The sequence below is a fragment of the Schistocerca cancellata genome, chromosome 1 (genome assembly GCF_023864275.1).
Source record: "Schistocerca cancellata isolate TAMUIC-IGC-003103 chromosome 1, iqSchCanc2.1, whole genome shotgun sequence".
Lineage (NCBI taxonomy): Eukaryota > Metazoa > Arthropoda > Insecta > Orthoptera > Acrididae > Schistocerca > Schistocerca cancellata.
Window position 1 is genome coordinate 152756618 of NC_064626.1, and position 26356 is coordinate 152782973.

The 26356-nt window shown below is 37.9% G+C and overlaps 1 protein-coding gene across 1 annotated transcript in view; it reads left to right on the top strand.

The window, feature by feature from the left end:
* Positions 1 to 26356, top strand: part of LOC126167300 (lysosomal alpha-mannosidase-like) — a 105862-nt gene that overhangs the window by 58465 nt on the left and 21041 nt on the right. Inside the window, exons 7-10 of the mRNA XM_049920466.1 lie at positions 2513 to 2646; positions 11348 to 11567; positions 11685 to 11884; positions 12025 to 12215. Coding sequence (XP_049776423.1) covers positions 2513 to 2646; positions 11348 to 11567; positions 11685 to 11884; positions 12025 to 12215 — 745 coding nt within the window. The remainder of the gene's footprint in view (positions 1 to 2512; positions 2647 to 11347; positions 11568 to 11684; positions 11885 to 12024; positions 12216 to 26356) is intronic.

The following is a 26356-nucleotide window of genomic DNA, read 5'->3' on the forward strand; positions in this document are numbered from 1 at the left end:
TTTCCCAGCCAAGTTGTTTCATTCTGAAATTGCTGTATAAGTTGCGATCTTTTCACATTTATCAACCTCAGTCATTTAAAGATGATCAGAATGCAATAAATAATTTTAACAGTTCATATATCACAGTAGAGCACCAACAATGCAAATGTAGTGCCAGAGTGGCAACATTTTATAGTACTCTTTCACTGTGAAGATACATCTATTAAACAACAACACATAGATTTCAGTTTATTTATTTGCATTGTCTTTGCATGGAGCCATCACAGTGATGGTTTTTGCAAGCATTAGAAATAATTGTATCATTATAATTATACTTACAACATATGTTACATATAGCAGTTGATGCATCTTCAGAATCTCAGCATGGGAAAAATACATAAAACACAGTCTAATGTATGGTCCTATCTAGAATGAGAAAGTGGTAAAATTTTTTTTTAAATACTTTATAAAAGCCAGAGTGAAGGGGCACTTACAATTAGGAACTGTGGTTAATGCATTAGTCATGACTCATACCATACGAATAAAATCCTAAATCTATTATTGTACTTTTAATATTACCAGAAAAGGAAGCAAATTATAGGACACAAAAATATAGTAAGCAAAACAGCAAGTCTGTTTAACTATGAACTAGATATTTAGAAAAAAGGTAAAATTATGAGTATTATTTTATAGATATTATTCATACTTCCACAGGAGTTCACAGAGCTCACCAAAATTAGATAACAAAGAAATTTTCTATATCAAATAGTTAGTAACTTAACAATGTCATCTATAAAAAGTGGGCATTTTTAAAACCAGAAAAATCATGGCTAGAAAACTATCATACTGCATTTTACAAATAAGCACCACTTAAGGTTCAAACTTTCTGGAACATGAGGACTTTGATTATGAATAATTTTTGGAATAAGTTGGTATTAGAGAAAGTAAGATTTATGAGAGAATAGGAAATTGTGTGCTTTCAGATGTGGTGTATCACTTTAACAACAAACATCCATTTGCCCATTAAGAACTTCACCTCCATGTGTTACTTACAAATCTTAAATCATGTAATTTCCCTATGAAATATTTTTCAGATAAAATAATTAGACAATTGTCATCAGTAATTGGGAAATTACACCATGATTTATAAAAGTTAATGAAGCCATGCTTGATATAATAAAGTAGCTAATTTGTGTGACAGTTCTATGCATGTTAATCATGAAATAAAATCAAATGAAGAACAATTATTGCACTGCCAGGAGTGATACAAAAACTAAAAAATTGGTTCGAACTTGCTCTCTAACATGCTTACTTTCAATTATCAATGCAGTGGTGTACCAATATTGTATTCTGTTTCCACAACTACCATGCAGAACCATTAATGTTTCACTTTTTTCTTTCCATGCAGATGGCTGGTACAATTTGAAACTATTTCTCAGGAAGTCATTGTTGTATACCTCTGATTAAGAGAAAGTTGTTAGCTTGTATCCCATGTAGAAGCATTCTTCAGCCAACAAACTACACTAGCATTAGTACTAGTGGATTCATAAGAATAAGAATACATATTATAGATCATCTGTAAATGCAATAAACAACAGATTATTTCAGCAGCATGTGTGCAGGATTGTTTCCCTCACTGCTACAGTCACTCTGAATTTTTCTCCCTGTAACACAGTTTCTGAGCTGATAAGTGGAAACTACTTTACTAAATAATAGCTCTCGCTGTTGTAACAGGTTTGAGATGTGATAATATCTTTTGTACTGGTTTGTCTTTCTAAGACAGCCCATTTCTCTTTGTCACCCCTATTTCTTTTTACTTAAACTGATCTCCCATAAGTTTATCTTGCATATAATTAGAATGTTTTAGTTATACAGCAATAATAAAGAAACTTCCAGTGAATATTGAACTTCTGGATCCAAAAATTGATGAATCTATGTAAAACCACTGAAAATAAAAAAATGGACATAAATGACACTCAGAACTCTAGGTCAAGCGGAATTTACAAGGTAGAGGAGATAATGAAAATAATTCCATGATACAGAAAAGATTTGGATGCAGTTTTATTCTCTTATTTCAGCTACGGTATCCATAAAACAATGATATGCACTAAATGTGTCATATGTAATTTGATATATTTTTGCCAATTCATGCAGTAAATTACAGTGGACAATTCTCCTTCATTCCAAAAATTTGTACTGGAGGGGTGTCATGACGCTCACTATCCATACAGCATTCAGATCAAAAAGGCGCAGCATTTCTGTTTACATTAGCCTGGTCAAGAAAACTATTCCCCATAATATTTACTTCATATTACAAATATATCGAGCAATTCACTGCAGTTGTTTAATAAATCTGAAAATAGCACCATAATCTCAAGATCAAAAATACAATTGTGTGTTGAACACATTTGCTACTCATACTGAAACAAAGAGAAATATGAAACACTATTCTTCATTAAAATGCTTAAAGTTTCAGCGTGGAGCTGATGCTGATACTGTTGCAAAATTAATGACATTATCTTATTTATGACAGGTAACAGAATTCATTGCATATATAGAGGAACAGGCATCTTATATGAAGAGTGATCACGTCCTTGTCACAATGGGAGGAGATTTCCATTATCAGGAAGCTGCATCTTGGTTTGTCAACCTCGACAAGTTAATAAAGTAAGCCACAATTATATGTCAAACAAAATTTGATGATTCTTAACTAAGATAAAATATTTGCAACAATAAAAAATTCAGAATAGGATCTAGTGTTCTTCTACACAAATTAAAGAGTTCTTTAGGTTATTGAAAAGCAAATTTCATGCTACAGTAGTACATTCTTAAAGCACAAAAATTGGTTTCTATAAAATCTCATTTGATTACACACATTCTTAATATGAAGGCTATGAAATACAATTTAAAACAAAAAATTAGAAAAGATGATAATGAGCTTATTAAACAATTTTATCTGCAGTTGTATATTATGATGTTAATATGAAAAACAACTACAGTCCTATCATTCATTACAGATAGTTTTTCAGATAAATATCCACTTGAAACATGTCTCTTTATTTAGTTATGTAACCATTTATACAGTAATTTCGTTGTTGGACAACATAGTTGGTAGTCATCTTTGGATAATCATGCTGGCCTGCAGACTCCCTTGTGGACTTTTATTGGTTGAATAGCTGAGAATTGACAGGCTTCTTAAGACAGTTTTCCTGCTGTGTGATACACTTTTCAGCAGATGTGTGGTCATTGTGTCATCTGAGTGGACATGTCCATTTATTTCTGATAATGTAGTACATTTTATTAATAAAGAGATTCACATACATGGATTTGTTAATTATTTTAGAATGCATTCAGTTTGCTTTTCCGTTTCTATTTAGTTTTATTGGTAGCTTTTTGATCAACACAATAATTCTTGTAATTCTCATGTATGCATAATTTTGCAACACATGAAGAAATTCCAACCAAAATAATACATATGCGGCTTAATGTCTGACAAAATGCACTGTGGACATAAAATGCTCCTAGCACATCTAGGGTTGAGGTGCAGCTGTGACGGGGATGCCAGATAAAATGGATCAAAAATTAATGGCATAACTGCTGAATCCATAGTTTTTAAAACATGTAATTAAACTCAATTCATTTTTTACACTATAAGCCTAGACAGATTCATTCCTTTTCCTATAACTTTATCTCATTTGCTCATTCATATGCACTGCAGTATCATAGGGATGTCATCAAATGTACATGTAATTTGATACAGTTAAGAACCTACAGTACATTAAGATTATTGAGCTATATTTCAGTATAGACCTATACATTAAGATACAATAATTTGACTTAATAATGATATATTACAATATAATAAACACAACAAGGTATACAGAATAACTAGTTATCTGTTTCACTATTAAAATTAGTTTCCAAAATTTTTGTAGACTTGATTCATTCTAGAATAGTATCTGACCTCAGAAACTATAATATCTTCAGTAAGTCATAGTTTGGATTTCAGAAGATTTACTAACTCAGAATGCCATTTACGCATTCTTTCACAAAATTTTACAAACCTTAAATCATGAACTAGTACTGGTAGGTGCTTTCTGTGATGTATCTAAGTGGATATTGAACTTCTGGATCCAAAAACTGATGAATCTATGTAAAACCACTGAAAATAAAAAAATGGACATAAATGTCACTCAGAACTCTAGGTCAAGTGGAATTTACGAGGTACTATGTGACTCACAATATACTTGTAGGAAAAATTAGGTTTTATAGAATTTGATGTTATAGCCAACCAATGGATAATGTCATATCTAACCAAAAGAACTCAGAAAGTTATACATAACAACTTAACCAATGAAGCAAGGGAGAGTATTTTACTTGTATAAATCATTTATGAGGCTCTGCAAAGTTCAGCTGTCGTCCATGGTTATTTTCATGTATGTAAATGTCCTCCCATCTAACATGCGACATGCAGAATTAATTTTTCTGTGGATGACACTAGTACTGGAATCAATCCAAATATATGTACATCAACAGAAGAAATAGCCAACAAGATTCTAAAAGTATTATTTAGTGGGCTTCTGCAAATGGTCTCACTTGCAATTTCAAAATGATGCAACATATTCCATTCTGCACCTCTTAGAGATAATACACCAAGGGTACATGTAGCTTACGGTGAGGAAACAATAACTAAGGTGGGAACATCAAAATTATTCATGCTAATATTAATGAGAATTTAAACTGAAAAAAAACCACACTTTAGAACTCCTAAAACAACTTAGTTCAGCCACGTTTGTACTTTGAATCATGGCAAATCTTGAGAAAAGACAAGTCAGCAAGCTGGCATAAAAAAAATGGTTCAAATGGCTCTGAGCGCTATGGGACTTAACATCTGAGGTCATCAGTCCCCTAGAACTTAGAACTACTTAAACCTAACTAACCTAAGGATGTCACACACATCCATGCCCGAGGCAGGATTCTAACGTGCGACTGTAGCGGTCTCGCGGTTCCAGACTGAAGCACCTAGAACCACTCGGCCAAAGCTGGTATATTTTGCATATTTTTATCCAGTGGTGTGACATGGAATAATGTTCAATGGTGAATCATCTTTACAGATGAAAGTTTTCATTGTTGCAAAATATGTAGGAATGCTTGGTGTGACAGTAAGCTTGATGCAAACACCGTGGATAGTGTTGTACACCTTTATAACAATCACAACTGCAAAAGCACAAAATCAGAATACTAACATAAATAGGTGCTTAAACCCAAAATAACATCAAAGATTAAAAGTATAAAAGAGATGACACATTTCCTAGTTGAAGGCATTTATTATAGTTGATTGTTTGGTTTCCAACCCTTTTTCAAAAATCCGGAGCCCCTTAAATGTCAGGGAATTGGTGTTTTACCACTCACCCTGCACGAGTCCTCAATATTGGTACTTCCAGCAGCTATGGCTGGTATTTGCTGCTTGGGCTGCTGCTGTTGTTGGCAGTCGGTCATGCATGGACTGGCAGAAGGATTCGCGTGCAATGGCCAACAAGCAGTGAGGATGTGCACTGGTAGTTGTGTTTGTCTTGGCCACTTGCAGGAGTGCCAGTTTAAGATTCTCAATGGAGACCACTTAATCCCAGTTATTGCCCCATATCTTGAAGCTGTGGGGGCCACTTTGCTTAACTGGAAACGGACCCATATAACACCGTGTAGATGGAGGATGGTCTCACTCATCTTGAAGCCACACATGGGAATTGTTGAACAAGTCCTTATCCATAAAAATGGCTTTATCCTCTAGCAGCTTGGGTAGTGTCAGATGGAGAAGTGCCATAGTTTCACATATGTGGCACCTAAACTCTGAAAACACCACTGTCACACAGAAGTCGATTGGTATGTCCAACAGCAATTCTGCTGGTAGCTGCAACATTTTGTCATAGACTCATTGAGCAGGAGTGTGCCCCAGTCCTCCTTGAGCGTTGACTTCAGTCCTAGCAGGACCAGCAGTTGGGTGTTTGCTCCTATATCAATAGTGCACATCAGTGTCACCTTCACAGTACAGCAAAATCTTTCCAACATTCTGTTGCTGGAAGGGTGATAATTAGTTGTATGGATGAAGTTGCACTCACAGATATGAAGAAGTTCCTGCAATAATGCTGTTGCATGCTGTCTGCCCTGTCAGTTGCAATACTTTACTGTGCATCAAATCTTGTAATCCATCCACTGAGTACTGTCATGGCAGCTGTTGTGTCAGTGATGTCTGTGACTGGACATGGCTCCAGCCATATTGTAAAATGATCTACTACAGTAACTAAATAGCCATTTGAGTAATGTGGGGCCCCTACCAGATCTTGCTGAGGGCATGATGATGTTTCATGTGGGGTTGGTGATGTGTCGCACCACTTTTAATTGTTGACATCTCTCACATTGTTGTGCTTACTTGGGGTTTTCTGTTTCATTCCTGGGCACACCACCATCCTCATCAGCAGTTGCATCATAGCTCTCACCCTTGTGTGAAGGACCAGGAATACCTCTAAATCTGTTTGGTGGAAATTTCTGGGAATGAACATATGTGTTATACTATGTGTGACATTACACCACAATGTTAAATATCCTACTGACATTTTTAATGCTTGAGTGTCAGACAAAATCGTCCATTTGCTCATAATTCACATAATTCTGCTGAAGAGTTTGTGCTTGGGCCATGTGGTTCCAGTTCACTGTTTTTACACTTGCATAACACCATTATAAGCAATCGGTCACAATGTTTTTGCTACTGGAAATGTGACAGACATTCTTGGTGAACTGTGAAATAAAATTGGTATGTCTGAGGAGTCTCGGCAAATCTTTTGGAGTTCCCTTGCTGAGGATAGACGTTATTGGTGCATCATCTGCATGAATAGCGAAAGTGCAGCCATCTGTTAAACCTCTGAAGCGATAGATAGCTCCGTGTGCTTCAAAAAGTTCCCTCTATATAGTATTTCAAGCCTTTTGTGCAGGTGTAAGCAACAGGGAATAAGCTGAGAGGCCGCCAAGTGCTGTCAACAAGTTGCTTAAGTATTGTCCCCACACTGGCTGGCGCCCACCATAATGGTTATTGGCACATTAATCTGAGGGCTTGTGAGCAGTACTATCCTCACAGCATACTCCTTTAGTCTGTCAAATACTGCTAACAGCCTGTTGTCCCAAGGAACCTTTTTTATACCAACCACGTATTTTCCCTTGAGCAGTTTTTTTAATGGTTCCAACAGTGTTGCTGCCTGGAACAGATTCTGGCAATAACAATTAAGAATTTCAGAAACTGCCTGAAGTCCACAAATGTTGCTGGAAGCAGAATCTGTTGTATGGCTGACACACACTCCATCATTAAAGTTAACTCATCTGCTGGTATCTTAAAACCAAGGAACTTTACTTCATTCTGTCAAAAAAAAAAAAAAAAAAAAAAAAAAAAACACACTTGTCTAAACTGATCATCAAGCCAGCTTCTGGGAGTCATAAAAAACTTGCTGTAAATGAGATTTGTGTTACTCCTGAGATTTTGAAAAAAATAAGGGTGTCATCAATATAGCAAAATAAAAATAACATTGATCATTCATGTAGTCAATTTACTGCCTTTTTGGGTGCAATGTTTGAGTAGTTGCTAGAATGATTACGAATAAGTTATTTATGTAGTCAGCTAATTTCTGATCCCTTATTAATTAGCCTCCATTATCTGATTATTTTGTGCCATATTGATCCTTGCCTTTTTGTGTGTTTTATTTCTTATGCTATCTAATAAAAAACTGGGATTGGTAGTAACTAGGCAATGGCAAACAGTTAGTACTAAATATAACAATGTATAATTGATACCAGACATTGCCTACACATTTTCTATATCTTATCTGCATGACAGAAAGCAGATCATGATCATTACATTGCAGTGGGTGTTCTCAGTTTGAAGCCTCAGACATATTGTTTTAAGAAATTCTGTATTTAGTCTTTTGTTGTTCCTTGATATACATTTTTGATCTGTCACTTGCAATGCCACACATCTTTTGCAGATGAGACAAGTATACATATAAGAAACAGAGTTAGACCCCTTAATGCAAGGGCAACTAATAAATATTTCAAAGTATTAGCATTTGTTTCTAGACAAAATGACTATAGACAGATTTTGGAATGACAATAAATTTAGTTCAGTAATTACACAGAGGGCCAGAAGCTAAAAATTTAATCCACTCAAATAATGAATTACAAAAAAAGACAGTGTTCAGTTTTAAGGACTACACATATTGAATCGGAACACCTGTAATCTACAAGTCATGAAGCAACTTGGTTCAGCTTCATTTGCAGTACAAAGGGCGCTCAAAAAGTTTTGCAAAGTCGTCTAATTTTTTTATTTTTTGCAGGAGGAGAATGAAATTTTTTGTAAACATACTTGGAACATTAAGCTATACATTGAGCCTACTCAATGTAGCCTCCATCAGCTGTGACACATCTGGCCCAATGTTCTTTCCATGACGTAAATGCACATTGGTAAAATTCTGCGAATTGACTTTTACACCATCGCTTGACACAGGAAATAAGGTCTTTCTCACTATCAAATGTTTTACCATGCAGATGGGCTTTCAGATGACCAAAGAGGTAAATATCAGATGGAGCCAAGTCCGGACTGTAGGGAGAATGAGGAACAATTTTCCAACCCATTTTCCTGATTTTCTCATACGTCATAAGGGCTGTATGGGATTTGGCATTGTCATGTTGTAGTCTGAGAGCTAACCCTGAAGCTGTGTATTGATGGGTATTGATGGCACTTTGCAGCTTGTCCAATGACAAACAGTAACAGTCCCAGTTAATTGTGGAGCCAGGTTCCAAAATGTTAATGAAAATGATCCCAGAAGAAGGAGGCCATCACCTTTCAGCCTGCTGTTCATAAAAGTCTTGGTTTCTTCTTCCAAGGGGAACCCAGATGACATTACTCCATAGATTGGGTTTTGCTCTCAGGTTTGGACAAAAACAACCACATTTCATCCTCAGTAATAACGCTGTCAAAACACTATTTTCACTCTTCAGTAAAGGTCATTCTCATCATTTTCATTTCTCTTGTCAATAGTCTAGGCACCCAAGTGCACAGATTTTTCTGTATCCTAGTAACTGTACCAATGATACCACACTACCCATGACAAACACACTGCCCATGACAAACACACTTCCCATGACAAACAAGTCATTTCAGCAAGCTGTCGTGTCATGACACATCTGTCATTTTGGATGATTTGATCAGTGGTCTCCTTATTCACATCACTCATTTCTGTCGATGGTCTACTGCATCATGGATTGTCCAGTAGAGGGAAATCACCATGTTTAAACCTTTGAAACCACCACTGGATTCTGCTGTGATCCACTGTGTCCTCCCCATAAACAGAGAGCAACTTCGCCAGTTTTGAAGAGGAACCCCATCACCGAACGTTGTCGCAACCCGACATCTACTTCACGAGCCATTATGAGTCACCTGTAAATAAAATAAAATACTTTTATACAACAACTTATAGCTAAATGTTCCAAGTATGTTCACAAAAAATTTCATTTTCCTCCTGCAAAAAATAAAAAAACTAGAGACTGTGCAAAATTTTTTGAATGTCCTTTGTATATATGACAATGCTATTGATAAGTGACAATGATTGTATTTCTTTATTGTACACATCTTCATTCGCTAATGAGAAAAGATTAACTTTTAGAAAAATTTTCAAATAATGGAAAGCCCAGGATAAAATAACAATACTATGAAAAGGATAGACTGCTACTCAACATATAGAGGAGGCATTTTGTTGCAGACAAACTCAATGAAAAGATGCTAAACATTTATGCTTTTGGACAAAAAAGTCCTCCTACTGAAACAGAAAACACTCACACATTCAGACAAGCACAACTCACAAACACACAGTCAGTCTACGGGCACTGGGGCGTGACTGAACTGTGACTGTGTCTGACACTATCAGCAATTTGGGGTGGCTGGTTGGTGTTTTGGGGGGGATGGGGGGTAAGGAGGAGGCATAGTTTAGGGAGGGAGAGGGATAACAGGTAGGAGTGGGGGAGAATGCTATGCTACTGTGGGAGCGTATAGGAATGTGGTGGGGCAAGATATGCTAGTTGATGGCGATGCTAGTTGATGGCAGGAGGCTATGCTTGAGGGTGGGGGGGGGGGGGGGGGAGAAGAGAGAAGTAGAGAAGGGGAAAAGACTAGTAGTGCAGTAGTGCATTGGTGGGATAGAAGGCATGTGTACTGCTGGAGTGGAAGCAGGGAAGGGCATAGGTAGGTGGAGGACAGGGACTAGCAAAGGCTGAGGCCATAAATGTTACATGAATGAAGGATATATTGCAGGCAGAGTTAATACATGCACAATTCAAAAAAGTTGCTATGGTAGGAAGAATCCACTTGATGCAGTCTGTGATGCAGTCCTTGAAGTGAAGCACATAATGCAGTGCGTTCAGCAGGTGGGTGGTACAGCTGCAGTTTGGCAGTGGCTGCTCATGAGGACAGATAGCTTGTTAGTTGCCTTGCCCATGTAGATAGTGGCAACGTGGTTGCAGCTTACTTTTGAGGATCACATGGCCCACAATGTATCCCCATAAACACTTCAAGAATTTAATGTCTGTACATATGGAGTTAGACACATGCATGTGTATCTATTCAACACCTATCTCAATGTGTGACATCACTTTTAGGTGTAATAGTGGAGATTAAGTGCATTAAGGAATTCTATGTTGGCTTACTTCCTTCAGAAGACTTGTTGAAACTAATGTATTAATTAAAATATGGACAATCCAGGATGGAATGTATTATAATTGTGAGTCTTTTTGTTGTGCCTATCTGTGACTCGGCACCTCCACTATATGGTGAGAAGCAGCTTTCTTTCTCACAGTAATGTATTAATTAATTTACACAGACTGGGAACACTGCCTTTGAGTAATTAAAATATGGACAATCCAGGATGGAATGTATTATAATTGTGAGTCTTTTTGTTGTGCCTATCTGTGACTCGGCACCTCCACTATATGGTGAGAAGCAGCTTTCTTTCTCACAGTAATGTATTAATTAATTTACACAGACTGGGAACACTGCCTTTGAGTAACTCAGTAACCATCTTGTATATTTTTTTAGCTATATCAGTCTCAAATCACACAAAGTACATCATTAGTACTGCTCTTGAATAAAACATATTTCTTCCATTTATCAGAGAATTCTCTTCAGGGAATACGATTTGTGTAATGTAAATGTTTTTTAATGTACATTTAAGGCATATGAATCAGGAAACAAAATTGTTTTTTGTGCACAGAAAATGTGAGAGCAACAGGAAAACAATTCTGAAGAAAAATGCACATGTGAAAATATTGCTTTTAGGTATGTGAATGAACGGCAGACAGAAGGAAGTAAACTGCATGCATTATACTCAACACCATCATGCTACCTGAAAGCTGTGAATGATGCAAACATAAAATGGGAACTGAAAGAAGATGATTTCTTTCCTTATGCTGGTGATGCTCATGAGTACTGGACAGGATATTTCACATCAAGAGCAACTAGCAAATATTTTGAGAGACAAGGAAATAATTTTCTTCAGGTAATTACAAGTATAGCTTGAAGGATAATTCTGATAATTACATCAGTTTTTTTTTAAATATTGTAGTAACATTGTTGGTAAGGAAATATGTCTTACATGAAAACTAAATTATTTCAGGTATGCAAACAGCTGTATGCATTAGCAGATATTGAGGACACATACAGTGAGGACTTAGAAAAATTACAAGAAATTATGGGAATTTATCAACATCATGATGCCATTACAGGGACAGAAAAACAGAATGTGTGTGATGACTACAATCTCATGCTTTATGATGGATTTCAGCATTGTGGAAAAATTGTCGATAGGGCATTGAAGTAAGTAATGCAATTGTTTGAAATTCATTGTTCAAACACTGAATGATTTTGGAAGAAAATATATAATCTGGAAGTAACATTACAATAAACATAGAACAACTGGGGCCTTTGTTATTATGTAAGTACATTTCTGTTTACAGTAAGATATCTGCAGGTGGTGACTCCACACTTTCATTCTCATCATGTCTCCTCAGCAACATAAGCCAGTGTGATATATCTGAGAGTTCATTGAATTTTGTAGTGACTGTGTATAATCCTTTAAGCCAAGCAACATCCTATTATGTCCGTATTCCTGTGCAGGATGGCACATACTCTGTGACAGATGCAAATGGTAAGTAACAATAGGATTATTCTATTATTATTAAGCAGCAATGGTGGTAGTCTATTATTATTATTATTATTATTATTATTATTATTATTTCACTGATAAACCAAATGGGGCACAATTATAAATTTCATTTGCTTTCTGACATTTTCTTCTTTATACAGGTCTCCTGGTCATCCCCCACCCCCACCTCCAACCACCACCAGCACATTAGACATTCCAACAATTTACCAAAATATGTGGATCAGGGGTGTAAATTCCACATGACTTTAATGTTTCTATTTAATTTTACCAGAATATAGGCAACTGGTATTGGCCTGTTTAAATTTACATAAACACTTTGTCTGAAGCATTAAACAAAATATGTAAGAGGAGTAAGTGGAGGGGTAGAGCTTTTTTTAAGGCCATTACTTTTCTCTTGATATACACATATAAACTAAGAGAGGAGTACTTCCAATATTTATGAGTGTGAGTTGATTAGAACTGCTCATAATTTGTTGTTAGTATACTTCACAGAAATAGCCAACAGTGGTTGCTTCTGCCTGTTAATGTGTTACTGGACTAATTTAATCCTTCTACACTGAAGAAGAATTTCTGAATGTTTAATAATGTGGTGTGTGTGCAAATGAGAGAGAGAGAGAGAGAGAGAGAGAGAGAGAGAGAGAGAGAGACAGAGAGAGAGCAGGGTGCAGGTGGGGAGGGGAGTTAGATGGAGATAGACTGAACATAATTAACTATAAATTGGTATGAATAAAAATCATGTAAATGGTCAGCATGTTACCACACTTTTCACTGTTTGTGGAATATATGTGAAAGAATGAATGAAGGTCCGTGTCTATTACTGGTTTGTCATCTTGGAAGGTCCCAAAAGTTGTGGCTGTTGCACTTAAGAAGTCTTTGTTATGTATGTCTTTCGAAGATTTTCAGATAGTTTTACTATCGGTGTTTGCAATAGATATGACCAACTGTCAGAGTCTAGTGGAGAGGAATCTCTAGTAGCTATAGATGCAGGAAGTATGCAGCAGACCTCAGCAGTTACGGTGGCTAGGACAGTTGCAAAGTCTAAGAGAAAGAAGAAGGTTCTGCTGTTAGGTAGTTCTCATGGTAGAGGTGTAGGCCAGCAGTTGCAGGAAGTGTTGGGGAGTGAGTACCAGGTCACCAGCATTGTGAAGCCTAATGCTGGATTGGCTCAGGTGACTGTTAACATAGGGGGGTTATGTAGGGATTTTACTAAAGAGGATCAGGTAGTGATTGTGGGTGGGGCTGGTAATACTATTGATAGGGATGGGGAGTATGACATAGATGGTGACCTGGAAAAGATAGCCACTCAGACTGGCAACACGAATGTGCATTTCCTGGAACTGTTTCAGCGTCACGATCGGCCTCATCTTAATACAGCCATCAGGCATAATAACATGAGACTTTGGGGTGCGCTGATGACAGAAGGCATGAGACACATTTCAGTGGTGTCGGTGGAGTCTATCAGCAGGACAGGTTTCACTAGACATCGCCTGCACCTCAACAGGTATGGGGAGGTTGGCAAAGCTTAAAGATGACAGCATAGGTGGGGTTGGTGGGATCACTCATGGGAAAATTCCTGTAGTAGTGGGTCTTAGAGCTGTACTTATTTTAGATTGAAGTCAGTTGATAGGTATTCCTGCTTAAGGGAAGTCTCTCTAACGAAGGAACCACTTTTGACAAAGCTTAGGTATCCAATTAATGAGGGAATTAGTATATTTCATCAAAATATACAAGGTATTAGAGATAAAGTTAGTGAACTGCTTATAGATGTTGTCTCTGAAATTATTGGTATATCTGAACACTTCTTAAAGAAGGAGATAATTCAGAGGCTTCCTTTACCAGCATACAGGTTGGCTGGCAACTTTTCTAGGAGCTCTTTGCAGTGTGGGGAAGTAGCCATGTATGTGAAAAATGGTATCCCATTTGAGTCAATTGATGTTTCAAAGTACTGCACTGAAAGGGTGTTTGAATGTTGTGCATGTGTGGTTAAATTTAGTGGAGCTAAACTTCTAACTGTTGTTATTTATAGATCCCCAGACTCCGATTTCACAACATTTTTGCTAAAGCTAGAGGAGGTTCTTGGTTCACTTTATAGGAAATACAAAATGTTAGTTATATGTGGTGACTTCAATATTAATTGTATAAGTGATTGTGCAAGAAAAAGGATGCTGGTAGACCTCCTTAATTCATATAATCTTATGCAAACTATATTCTTTCCAACGAGAGTGCAAGGGAACAGCAGAACAACCATAGACAACATTTTTGTTCATTCCTCATTACTAGAAGGGCATTCTGTTAGCAAAAAGGTGAATGGCCTTTCAGATCATGATGCACAAATTTTAACTCTAAAAGATTTTTGTGCTGCAGCACATTTTACATATAGTTATCAACTTCTTAGGAAAGCTGATCCAGTTGCTGTAGAGACCTTTGTAAACCTTATCAAGGAACAAGAGTGGCAAGATGTTTATAGTGCTGATACAGTAAACAATAAATATAATGCTTTCCTCAAGACTTTTCTCGTGCTCTTTGAAAATTGCTTTCTGTTAGAACATTCAAAACAGGGTACTAGCACAAACAGGCAGCCTGGGTGGCTGACTAGAGGGATAAGAATATCCTGTAGAACAAAGTGGCAATTGTATCAAAACGTTAGAAACAGTCAAAATCTAAACACAGCAGCCCAATACAAACAGTACTGTAAGGAGCTTAAAAAAGTTATTAGGAAGGCAAAAAGTATGTAGTATGCAGATAGAATAGCTAAGTCTCAGGATAAAGTTAAAACCATATCACTTTCTGATTATAGCAGGTGAACTAAATAGAAACCTAGTCCCAACAGGGAATCATATAGCACTTGTAGAAAAAAGTGTTCTGAGACTATTACCTGAAATGCTCCTCCATGATACTGACAAGAGGGAGATTGAGTTAATAATTAAATCACTAAAGACCAAGAACTCTCATGGATATGATGGGGTATCTAGCAGAATACTGAAGTATTGTTCTATGTATGTTAGCCCAGTACTTAGCCATATCTGTAACTTTTCCTTTAGGAGTGGTCGGTTTCATGACCGTTTTAAGTACTCGGTAGCGAAGCCACTTAAAAAAAAGGGAGACAGGGATAATGTTGACAATTATAGCCCTATTTCTATGCCATTGGTATTTGCTAAAGTTATTGAGAGGGTTGTATACATAAGGTTACTGAAGCATTTAAATTCACATAATTTGTTGTTCAATGTACAGTTTGGTTTTAGAAATGGTTTAACAACTGAAAATGCTATATTCTCTTTTCTCTGTGAGGATTAAATAAAAGGTCGCGAACCCTAGGTGTTTTCTTTGATTTAATGAAGGCTTTTGACTGTGTTGACCACAAAATATTATTGCAGAAGTTGGACCATTATGGAGTAAGGGGAGTAGCTTACAATTGGTTCACCTCTTACTTTAAGAACAGAAAGCAGAAGGTAATTCTCCGCAATATTGAGAGTGGTAGTGATGTTCAGTCCCAATGGGGCACTGTTAAGTGGGGCATTCCCCTAGGGTCGGTGCTGGGGCCACTGCTGTTTCTTATTTATATAAATGATATGTCTTCTAATATTACAGGTGATTCTAAAATATTTCTGTTTGCTGATGACACCAGCTTGGTAGTGAAGGATCTTGTGTGTAATACTGAAACAGCGTCAAATAATGTAGTTCATAAAATAAGTTCGTGGCTTGTGGAAAATAATTTGATGCTAAATCACAGTAAGACTCAGTTTTTACAGTTTCTAACTCACAGTTCAACAAGAACTGATATTTTGATCAGACAGAATGGGTATATTATAAGCGAGATGGAACAGTTCAAGTTCCTAAGCATTCGGATAGATAGTAAGCTGTTGTGGAAAGCCCATGTTCAGGATCTTATTCAGAAACTAAATGCTGCTTTATTTACCATTATAACAGTATCTGAAATAAGTGACATTTCAATACGAAAAGTAGTCTACTTCGCATATTTTCATACGCTTATGTCATATGGTATTATTTTTTGGGGTAATTCTTCTGATTCAGGAAGGGTATTTTTGCCTCAAAATCATACTGTTCAAGCTATGTGTAGTGTAAGTTCGAGAACCTCTTGTCGACCCCTATTCAATAGTCTGGGAATTCTGACATTGCCCTCACAGTATATATTTTCTTTAATGTCGTTTGTTGTTAGCAATATTAGCTTATTCCCAAGAGTTAGCAGCTTTCACTCAGTTACTACTAGGCAGATATCAAATCTGCATGTGGAATGCACTTCCTTGACTCTTGTGCAGAAAGGAGTGCAGTATTCTGCTGTATCCATTTTCAATAGGCTACCACAAGAACTCAAAAACCTTAGCAGTAGCCAAACACTTTTAAGTCTAAACTGAAGAGTTTGCTCATGGCTCACTCCTTCTATTCTGTCAAGGAGCTCCTGGAAGAGCTGAAAAATTAAGCAAATTCATGTGTTACACTGTTGATTTTCTTTATTTAAACTTACGAATTGTCGTCTGAATATGTTTCTTATATTTCATTTTATCTGTTTCTACTACTGTGTTATAATTTCATGTATTGTCTCATTCCATGACCATTGATCCCACAGAACAATAAATAAATAAATGTCATCCAGACATAGATTTTCTATGGCTCCCCTAAACTGTTTAAGGCAAATGTTAGTATGATTTCTTTGAAAAGGACATGACCAATTCTCTTTCTCATCCTTTCCCAATCTGATCTGGTGCTGCATTTCTAGTTGCTCAATCATCAATGTGATATTAAAGCCTAATGATCTCCTCCCACCCTCTAACATAGTTGCTCATGCTTATTAATACTGCAACTAACAGTGAACAAATCATTTAATGTTCAGATCATTTAAGTTCTTTCAAAATTTTAAATCCAGTGTTAAATACCAATATTTTATTGTATTGCTTACAGAGATCCATGACAAACAACATTTTGAGAAATGCTGGAAAAATACTCTCAACCAGTGTCATCTAAATCTTCATCAACACACTTCACATGCTGAACCCACACAGCTGACTCATTTAAAATGTTCATATTTGATATATATATTTTATACATCTTACGAAGATACCTAAATGTTCATGGTTAATAAACATACAGATTTAAAGAAGGCATCACACAAAATTAATTTTACTGAAGAATGTGTACCATAATTGCAAAGATTCAGCTCTTCCACATCATTGAGGGAAGTTGCAGTTATGATCCATGTAAAACATAAATAAATAATCTGCTAAATAGTCAGAGAAAAAGAGAACAATAGACAAATTATATAAAGCAAATGAGAAAAGAGCAGAGCTACATACATACACTGGAAGCCACTCTGAAGTGCACATCAGAGAGAACTTAGCATTGTGCCACCTGTTAGTGTTCCTTTCTATTCCAGTTGTGTATGGAGGGCAGAAGAATGACTACTTACATCAGCCAGCCACGGCATGCGAAACTCCATGCATGCAGTGTATGGGTTGCGGGTGGGTCAAGGCCAGGACTGTCACTTGGCTTTGCACGATCCCTCCCAAAAGTAACTGTTACAGCATGATATTTCATTTAGTATTCTGGTGTGGCATTTTTCAGTTGGCACTACTCTCTGAGTTCAACAGAATTGCACTCTCTGCACTATTTAAAGCTTGCTATTTGTTCATAGTATGAAAGAGTGTTGACTGGTCCATGGCTGTCCACACAAAAACAGGCAATCTAACAATCTATCATTGCAATCCGTTACAATGCTGGGAATGACAGAAGAGAGCAATGAGATTCCTCAGTTCACTTAAGAGACAGATACTGTGTATTTGTTTGCTGCGAGAGGACATTACAAGATCAAGCAGAAAGAATTTAAAGATTTAGTTGACAATGAAAGAGCAAATAATTACGATACTTGACAGATAGGGTTCATTATTCTATACACTGAAGAGCCTTAGTGCTACATATGCAGGCTTGGAGCACATGAAGAAACTGATGGTATAAATAGTGAAATTTCCGAAATCGCATATGTTATTCCATTGTCAGTTGCAACAGTTTTCAATGGAACTGAACAAAGACTGTGGAGACCTCATGTATTACTGCAAAAGACTAAAAGACTTTGATTAAATCAAGGAGAATGCCTGGAATTTTTTGATTTCAAACTCACTAATGTTGAATTTATGAAGGAAAAAGTAGTGCAGGAACAAAAAGTAGAACATCTGGAATGGAGTGCAGACTTTGCATTTGAAGCGGACTTGACTGCCCACTGCCCACAGTAAGACATTGCAAGGTAGCCTCTTTTTGATTTGATAGGTGATGCTTTTAAAAAGAAAATCACATTGTCGAAGGGACACATTCTGACAAAGACAGTCCAGTTCCCTAAGCTCATGTTAAAGAAAACATGAGGTTTCAAGAATTCATTGTGTCCTTGAAAGAATTGTAAGGATAGTTTCATAAAGATTTTGAGGACACTGTCAATCTTTCATCTGTTACTGAGCTGTTTTCAAGATCATTTGCCATTTCAGTTGAAAGTTTTTCTGTGTGTGTGCAGATGTAACTGAGTGACCGATGGGGTAACTCCTTTTTAATGGCAAATCTTTTTACATTAAAACTTCCCAAGACATCTACATTGCTTTCCTCTAGTAGAGTTTCCAAGTCTCCATAACAAGATTGCAAAAGCACTGCAATAATTTGATTGATATATTTGTGTGAAAGACCTTTTTTTTTATTATAAACCTAAATAAGCCATGATTACATGGCAACTTGAGGGTGAAACTCTGAAACTGTCTGTATCTGTCCATATGCCGACAGTTTGTACCAGGTAAAAATTATGTTATATCTTCAGTGCACTGAAAATAATTAAATGATACTGAAAATTAGTTCTGTTTTGACATATGTTGTTGAAAAATGACCAAATATGAAACAAAGTAGTATGCGGTGCAACCGCAGTCCCACTTAAATGCAGCAAGTGTGCAATTTTCCCTCTTCTCCCTCCTCACACTTGAACGGCAAGGTGTGGTGTGGTAGAAATGCCAAACAAGGCTGAGTGCTTTGGCACTTGGGTCCGGGGCATGGCCTCCAAGCCGAAATCTTTGCTGCCCCTGACTTCCGTGCACACTGTAATTAGTCTTATCTTGTATTTGTAGTCCCTAGGAAACAATATGTATAGAGCTGAAATATATTTCTAGATTATTCACTTAATACTGGTTCTTGAATCTTTGTAAGTACAATTAGAGGTTACCAGGATAATCTGCATCTATCTTCAAGTGCCTGTTTTTTAACATTTCTGTGACGCTCTCCTGGAATCAAACAAACCTGTGACTATCTGTGGCTCCCATCTTTGAGTATGTTTGTTATTCCCCATTTGTTCTGTTTGCTATACATTCTGCACAAGTGAGCAACATTGCAAGATGGTACACAGAAGTGTTTTGTGAGCAAGTTCCTTTGCTGATTGACTGCATTTTCTCAGTATGTTTACAATGTACTGAAATTGCCAATTAAATTACCTAAATCTAAGCCTATTGAAGGGTCTTGTTATTTGAGGAAATATGAGTTTGGCTTATGATCTACAATGATCTTAAATTGTGAACCAATATCTCTTGAATTGCCATTCTACTAAACCGTGTAGTTCTTCTGAAGGAAGACTTCTTCTCCGATGCAACTGTATCTGTCCAGAAAATCTGAAGGTACTTATCTACTACTTCAACTTTTTACTAAATTATTAAAAACTACTTATTATCATATAAATCAAAGAATGGAAAATCCAGGATGGAAATGCAGTGTGGTTTCATTTGCTTGAGACTGCAGTTGTGTATGTGAGTTTTGTGTGTGTGTGTGTGTGTGTGTGTGTGTGTGTATTGTTGATGAAGGCCATTGGATGAAAGCTTTAAGTGTGAAGGTCTTTTTGTTGTGTCTATCTGTAACTCAGTATCTCCTCTATTATCATATTTATCCACTAGTTACAATAAGCAAACAATTCATATGATGTTTGCCTTTAAACATGAACTGCGGGATTACATGTGATCAGTACAATGTCATGGTCTAATGGATTTCACATTTAGACCCAATGTTTCATCCTCATCTCTGGAGGGATTTTCAAGGAGGATCTTGGCCTCTTCATATGTCTGATTCACACCCTGGCTCATTGCTGACTGCAGCAAAATTTCATTTACACATGTTCCCATGCAGCAGGATGAGCCAAGTATTTTGAATACTCGAGCACAATTAGACATTGTTGATTGCCCTCATCCGTTGTGCTGTCACCCTATGGTGGAAAACTGGTACACATCTTCATTCATCACAGAGACTGAAATGTCATTTACTTCCATGCCCTTCTCTTTCCTCTTGAAATTCCTGGGATATTTTACAATTTCTATGGTCTCTATGTATAGCCTTTCATGTTATCCACTTGAGGCTGCCAGTACTTGAGTCCTCTCAAAATGAATGTGGTGGTTGATAAGAGTCAAGCACTGGTGGCCAGAAGTGGATACCAAGAAAGTCTATGCAGAGAGGCCACAGAGATTGTAAAACACACCAGGAATACATAATACTTTCCTGGGTGGAGATCATCATTCATGATACTGTACATGTTGTGCAACAATCACTTTACCACACTAGCTACCTCAACAACTGCAGACATACTTCACAAGCCACTGTATGGTCATGGTGTAGGTTACCTTGTACCACTACTAGCAAAGGGATGCCAGCAGGTTTTCATCTCAGTAGGGGCAAAACATTTTCTCCATACATAACGTTTAGAAATTTTGAAGACATTGTTATCTGCTCATTGTTTTCTAATATTAGTTTCTAAAGTGCACTTTTAGTACATGGGCAATTTACACTCCTGGAAATGGAAAAAAGAACACATTGACACCGGTGTGTCAGACCCACCATACTTGCTCCGGACACTGCGAGAGGGCTGTACAAGTAATGATCACACGCACGGCACAGAGGACATACCAGGAACCGCAGTGTTGGCCGTCGAATGGCGCTAGCTGTGCAGCATTTGTGCACCGCTGCCGTCAGTGTCAGCCAGTTTGCCGTGGCATACGGAGCTCCATCGCAGTCTTTAACACTGGTAGCATGCCGCGACAGCGTGGACGTGAACCGTATGTGCAGTTGACGGACTTTGAGCGAGGGCGTATAGTGGGCATGCGGGAGGCCGGGTGGACGTACCGCCGAATTGCTCAATACGTGGGGCGTGAGGTCTCCACAGTACATCGATGTTGTCGCCAGTGGTCGGCGGAAGGTGCACGTGCCCGTCGACCTGGGACCGGACCGCAGCGACGCACGGATGCACGCCAAGACCATAGGATCCTACGCAGTGCCGTAGGGGACCGCACCGCCACTTCCCAGCTAATTAGGGACACTGTTGCTCCTGGGGTATCAGCGAGGACCATTCACAACCGTCTCCATGAAGCTGGGCTACGGTCCCGCACACTGTTAGGCCGTCTTCCGCTCACACCCCAACATCGTGCAGCCCGCCTCCAGTGGTGTCGCGATAGGCGTGAATGGAGGGACGAATGGAGACGTGTCGTCTTCAGCGATGAGAGTCACTTCTGCCTTGGTGCCAATGATGGTCGTATGCGTGTTTGGCGCCATGCAGGTGAGCGCCACAATCAGGACTGCATATGACCGAGGCACACAGGGCCAACACCCGGCATCATGGTGTGGGGAGCGATCTCCTACACTGGCCGTACACCACTGTTGATCGTCGAGGGGACACTGAATAGTGCATGGTACATCCAAACCGTCATCGAACCCATCGTTCTACCATTCCAAGACCGGCAAGGGAACTTGCTGTTCCACAAGGACAATGCACGTCCGCATGTATCCCGTGCCACCCAACGTGCTCTAGAAGGTGTAAGTCAACTACCCTGGCCAGCAAGATCTCTGGATCTGTCCCCCATTGAGCATGTTTGGGACTGGATGAAGCGTCGTCTCACGCGGTCTGCACGTCCAGCACGAATGCTGGTCCAACTGAGGCGCCAGGTGGAAATGGCATGGCAAGCCGTTCCACAGGACTACATCCAGCATCTCTACGATCGTCTCCATGGGCGAATAGCAGCCTGCATTGCTGCGAAAGGTGGATATACACTGTACTAGTGCCGACATTGTGCATGCTCTGTTGCCTGTGTCTATGTGCCTGTGGTTCTGTCAGTGTGATCATGTGATGTATCTGACCCCAGGAATGTGTCAATAAAGTTTCCCCTTCCTGGGACAATGAATTCATGGTGTTCTTATTTCAATTTCCAGGAGTGTATACTACCAGTCACCCCGGTGGAATCTTTGGGTCTTGGTGATCCTGTGCCACTCCACTATCTGCATCCAGTTCTTCCTACCAAGCAAAATGGTGCATTGGTTTGCACACTGGACTCGCATTCAGCAAGATGATGGTTCAAACTTGCATGCACCCATCCAGATTCAGGTTTTCTATTATTTCCCTAATTCACTCCGTGCATATAGCAGGATGGTTATTTTGAAAGAGGACAGCCAATTCCCTTACCCATCCTTGACACAATCAGAGACTGTGCTCCTTCTTTAATGACCTTGATGTTCATGGGATGTTAAACCCAATATTTCTTCCTTCTTCATTTATCCAGTTCTTCCAGTTTGACGCCATTTCCTTACATTCAGTGATACCCTTCACTCTGCAGTCTGGGGTCATCTCATCTTGCCATCTGCTTCTTGGTAGTCCCAGGGGTTTTGAGTTTCCATCTTCTTGTTATATATCTGATGGACAATTCTGTCAGGGTCCATTCTGACAATATGGCCTACTCATTGTAAACGTCTTACTTTGTTGATGTTCACTACCAAGGGTTGCTCAGCCAGCTTAGCTAGTTTTTCATTGGATCTCCAAACAGATCTTTTTGTTGCTTGGTCAAATGTTGGCCCACAAACTTTTCACTTTCTGTGCACTTTATTTTCTAAGTCTGAGAGATGGCGCTCTTCTCTTTTATTCATGCTCCATGTTTCCCTCCACACAGCAGCACTGGGTTAATGACTGTGTTGTAGTGTTTCAACTTGCTTTTCCTGGTCATGAGTTTGGAGGGTAGAAGTGTTTGACAGTAAAAGTAAACTTTGTCTATGTTCTGTAATCTAATTTGGTATCAAGATGTCTTCTATTGCAATCATTTACATTTATAACAAGATATTTGATGTTGGGAGTGTTCTTGAAAGCCTAGTTTTCTATGTGAGTCTTAACATTGTCTTGCAGTCATGTTTTTCCCTTTGTATGATTATATGTTTTAATTTTCTTCATTAATTTTTAAACATATTTTTGTGACATTGTGTTTCAGTTTCACCACTGTTACTTCCTGTTAAAACTATGTCATCTATGTAGGTAGTTATATTTGATGGTTATCTGTGATGTTTCCATTTGTTGCTTGTTTGGTTTCTCTTACTACTTTCTCCATTACAAGGTTGAAACTAAGTGAGGATCTCACCTCACCTGGCTTCTGTCCAGTTTTCTTCTCAAAACAGTTTAGTAATGACCTGCTCACTGCCATCTCCATACACATTTTGACCAGGCTGATGAGCTTAGTAGAGACTCTATTTTCAGTCTAGATCCACATTCAGTTTTAATGAGCACTCTGTTGCTGCCTTCTGAAACAAAATGAACAGCTAATAGATATTCTAGTTATGTTCCCATATTTTTTCATTTATGGTCTTGATGCAAAATAGTGTTGATCTATTTCTGCAAAAAGCATTCTGGTAGTCTCCCATTCTGTCCTTGGTATAGAGTGTGAGTCTTTGCAATATTATACTTGACAGTACTTTCTATGCTGTGTCTAGTAGGGAAATTCCTCTGTAATTTCTTCGGTTTCATTTATCTCCTTTCTTGTTGTAGGGACAGAGATTGATTTCTTCCAGTCATCTGGTATTTTACTATCTTGCCATATTTTAAGAATAATATGAAACAATTTCTCATGAAGTTTATGATCACTCCACTAGGGTCCGGCAGATTAAGCTGCTTTGTGTTTTTTTAATTTTTTCAAATTACTGATTAGATGTTCTTGTGTTGTCATTCACAGGAGATTCAGCAGTTGGCAAGCAACTTTGCTCGAGTTTAGTTTTTGTTTCAGGACAGTTCAGTGAGTCATCAAAATATTCTTTCCAAGCCTGTACTATATCATCTGATTCACTCATAATGTTACCATTGATATCATGAATAGCTGCAGTCCAGTCATACCCCTGCTTATGTTATTTATGGTGCCATATAATTTGTGGATGTTCTTTGCTTTCTGGTCCTTCTGAATAGTCTGTAGAGTGAGTTCGAGGTACAACCTTTTGTCTCTTCATAGGGTCTTGCTTGTTTCCATCTGTGCCCACCTGTGGCCCTGTTCTAGTTCTTGGTTTATACTATTCTGTAGCCATTCCTTGCTGGCTGTGATGCTAGCTTTTACTGCCATTTTGCATGTATTGTTGAAACATTTCTTCTTTTTTTGTTCTTCTTTTGGAGCCAGTAATGTGTTTTCAGCTAACTTCCTTGTCTGACAACATACTTTTCCTCACTTTCAAGAACCTCTGCATGCTACTGTCATATACTATGATAGCTTTGAGATGGTTCTAAAACAGTTTTCATAGATCTTCAAAGAATGAGATTTCTTAAAGAAAAACATAGCAATTTTAAATAAATTATTCTTCATACGAAGTTTTTCAGTACTCTTATTTTATAACTCATATTACATATGTTTTTATAGCATCTTTACATCATTTTATTGATATTTTTGGGGCATTTTAGTGGTACTTTTTGTGGTATTTTATGTCATAAAAATCTGGGTCCTGTGGTTGCAAGTCCTAATCCATCTCCATAAACTACATGTTTTCTAACTAGCTGCCATTGCCCCATATGGTGGTACTCTCATAAATATATGCTGCGGTGGCATCAAGTCAAATGCTGTTCAGATGTCAAGAAATACTGCATCCACTTGGTTATCTTAATCCATGACTTTCAGGATGTCATATGAGAAAAGTGCTAATTGGGTCTCATGTGAACATTGTTTTCAGAATCAGCTTTGATTGGCATAGAGATACCTCATTAAGCTTGAACTCATAATATATTTTCCAATTCTACAATATATTAACATCAATGAGATTGGACAGTAGCTTTGTGGAACACTTCTGTTGCCTTCAGTGGTACAGCTTTATTCTGATAAATTGTGGGAGGAGTATCTCATAAAGTACTCTTTTACTTTGTTTTTGAACATCTGGAAATTTCTGAATTCCTTTCCAATCTTTACAGACACCATCTTACAGACTTAACTTACAGACAAGAACTTAAAACTCCATTCTGAACCCGGGCGGGGATGCATAATCTGTAAGGAAATCTTTTTTACCTCTAGCATTACAATTTTGAATTTCACACATCATCCTAAATTAAATTTTATTATTAGCCATATGTGCTATTAGAAAGTTCATATATTGGCACATATATATTAAGAACCATGACGTCTCTGAAGAGGGACTCTACACAATATTCTTACCGCATGCTTCTGTAGAAGTGTGCTGCATTGGCCCAGAAAATTATGCCATAGGACAGTACTAGGTGAAAGTATGCTAGCAATCCTGACTGTAGGTCAACATGATGGATGAGATTATTCAGTGGACAGCAGGTAGAAATTGTCTTCTTCATTAACTTAGCCATGTGCTGGAGCCGTCTCAGTTTATAATCCATCTAGATTTCTAAGAACTTCACCCATGGAGCCTCAACAGTAAACATTCATTGATCTCTGCTTCTGGACTTGTAAATCACTTTAATTTGTTTTGAGTTGTTTAATATGAGGTTTTTTTTAAGATTAAGGGTTAAGCTGTTTGCTGTGAATCAGTTGTGAGCCTATTTCATTATTCACCTTGCTGCAACTGGTGTGGATATGTTTGGGCCCTTTATTAGTATGCTTGTGTCATCAGTGGACCTTATAGTTCTTCAGGAATCCCACAATGTCTTGCATAAGTTGGTCTGTTATTAAACCTTCTTATTCACTTTTATGTCAATGCACTGGAATGTAACAATATAATTTTATAAGGATATCAAAGATGTTCAGGAGGTGAAGTGTTACATACTACCCACAGATCACTTAGTTCCTTCCTCAGAGAAGAATGTGGAATGGGTTGGGGAAGGATGGAAAATAAGGACAGGTCTCACAGACTCCAGGTTGTGA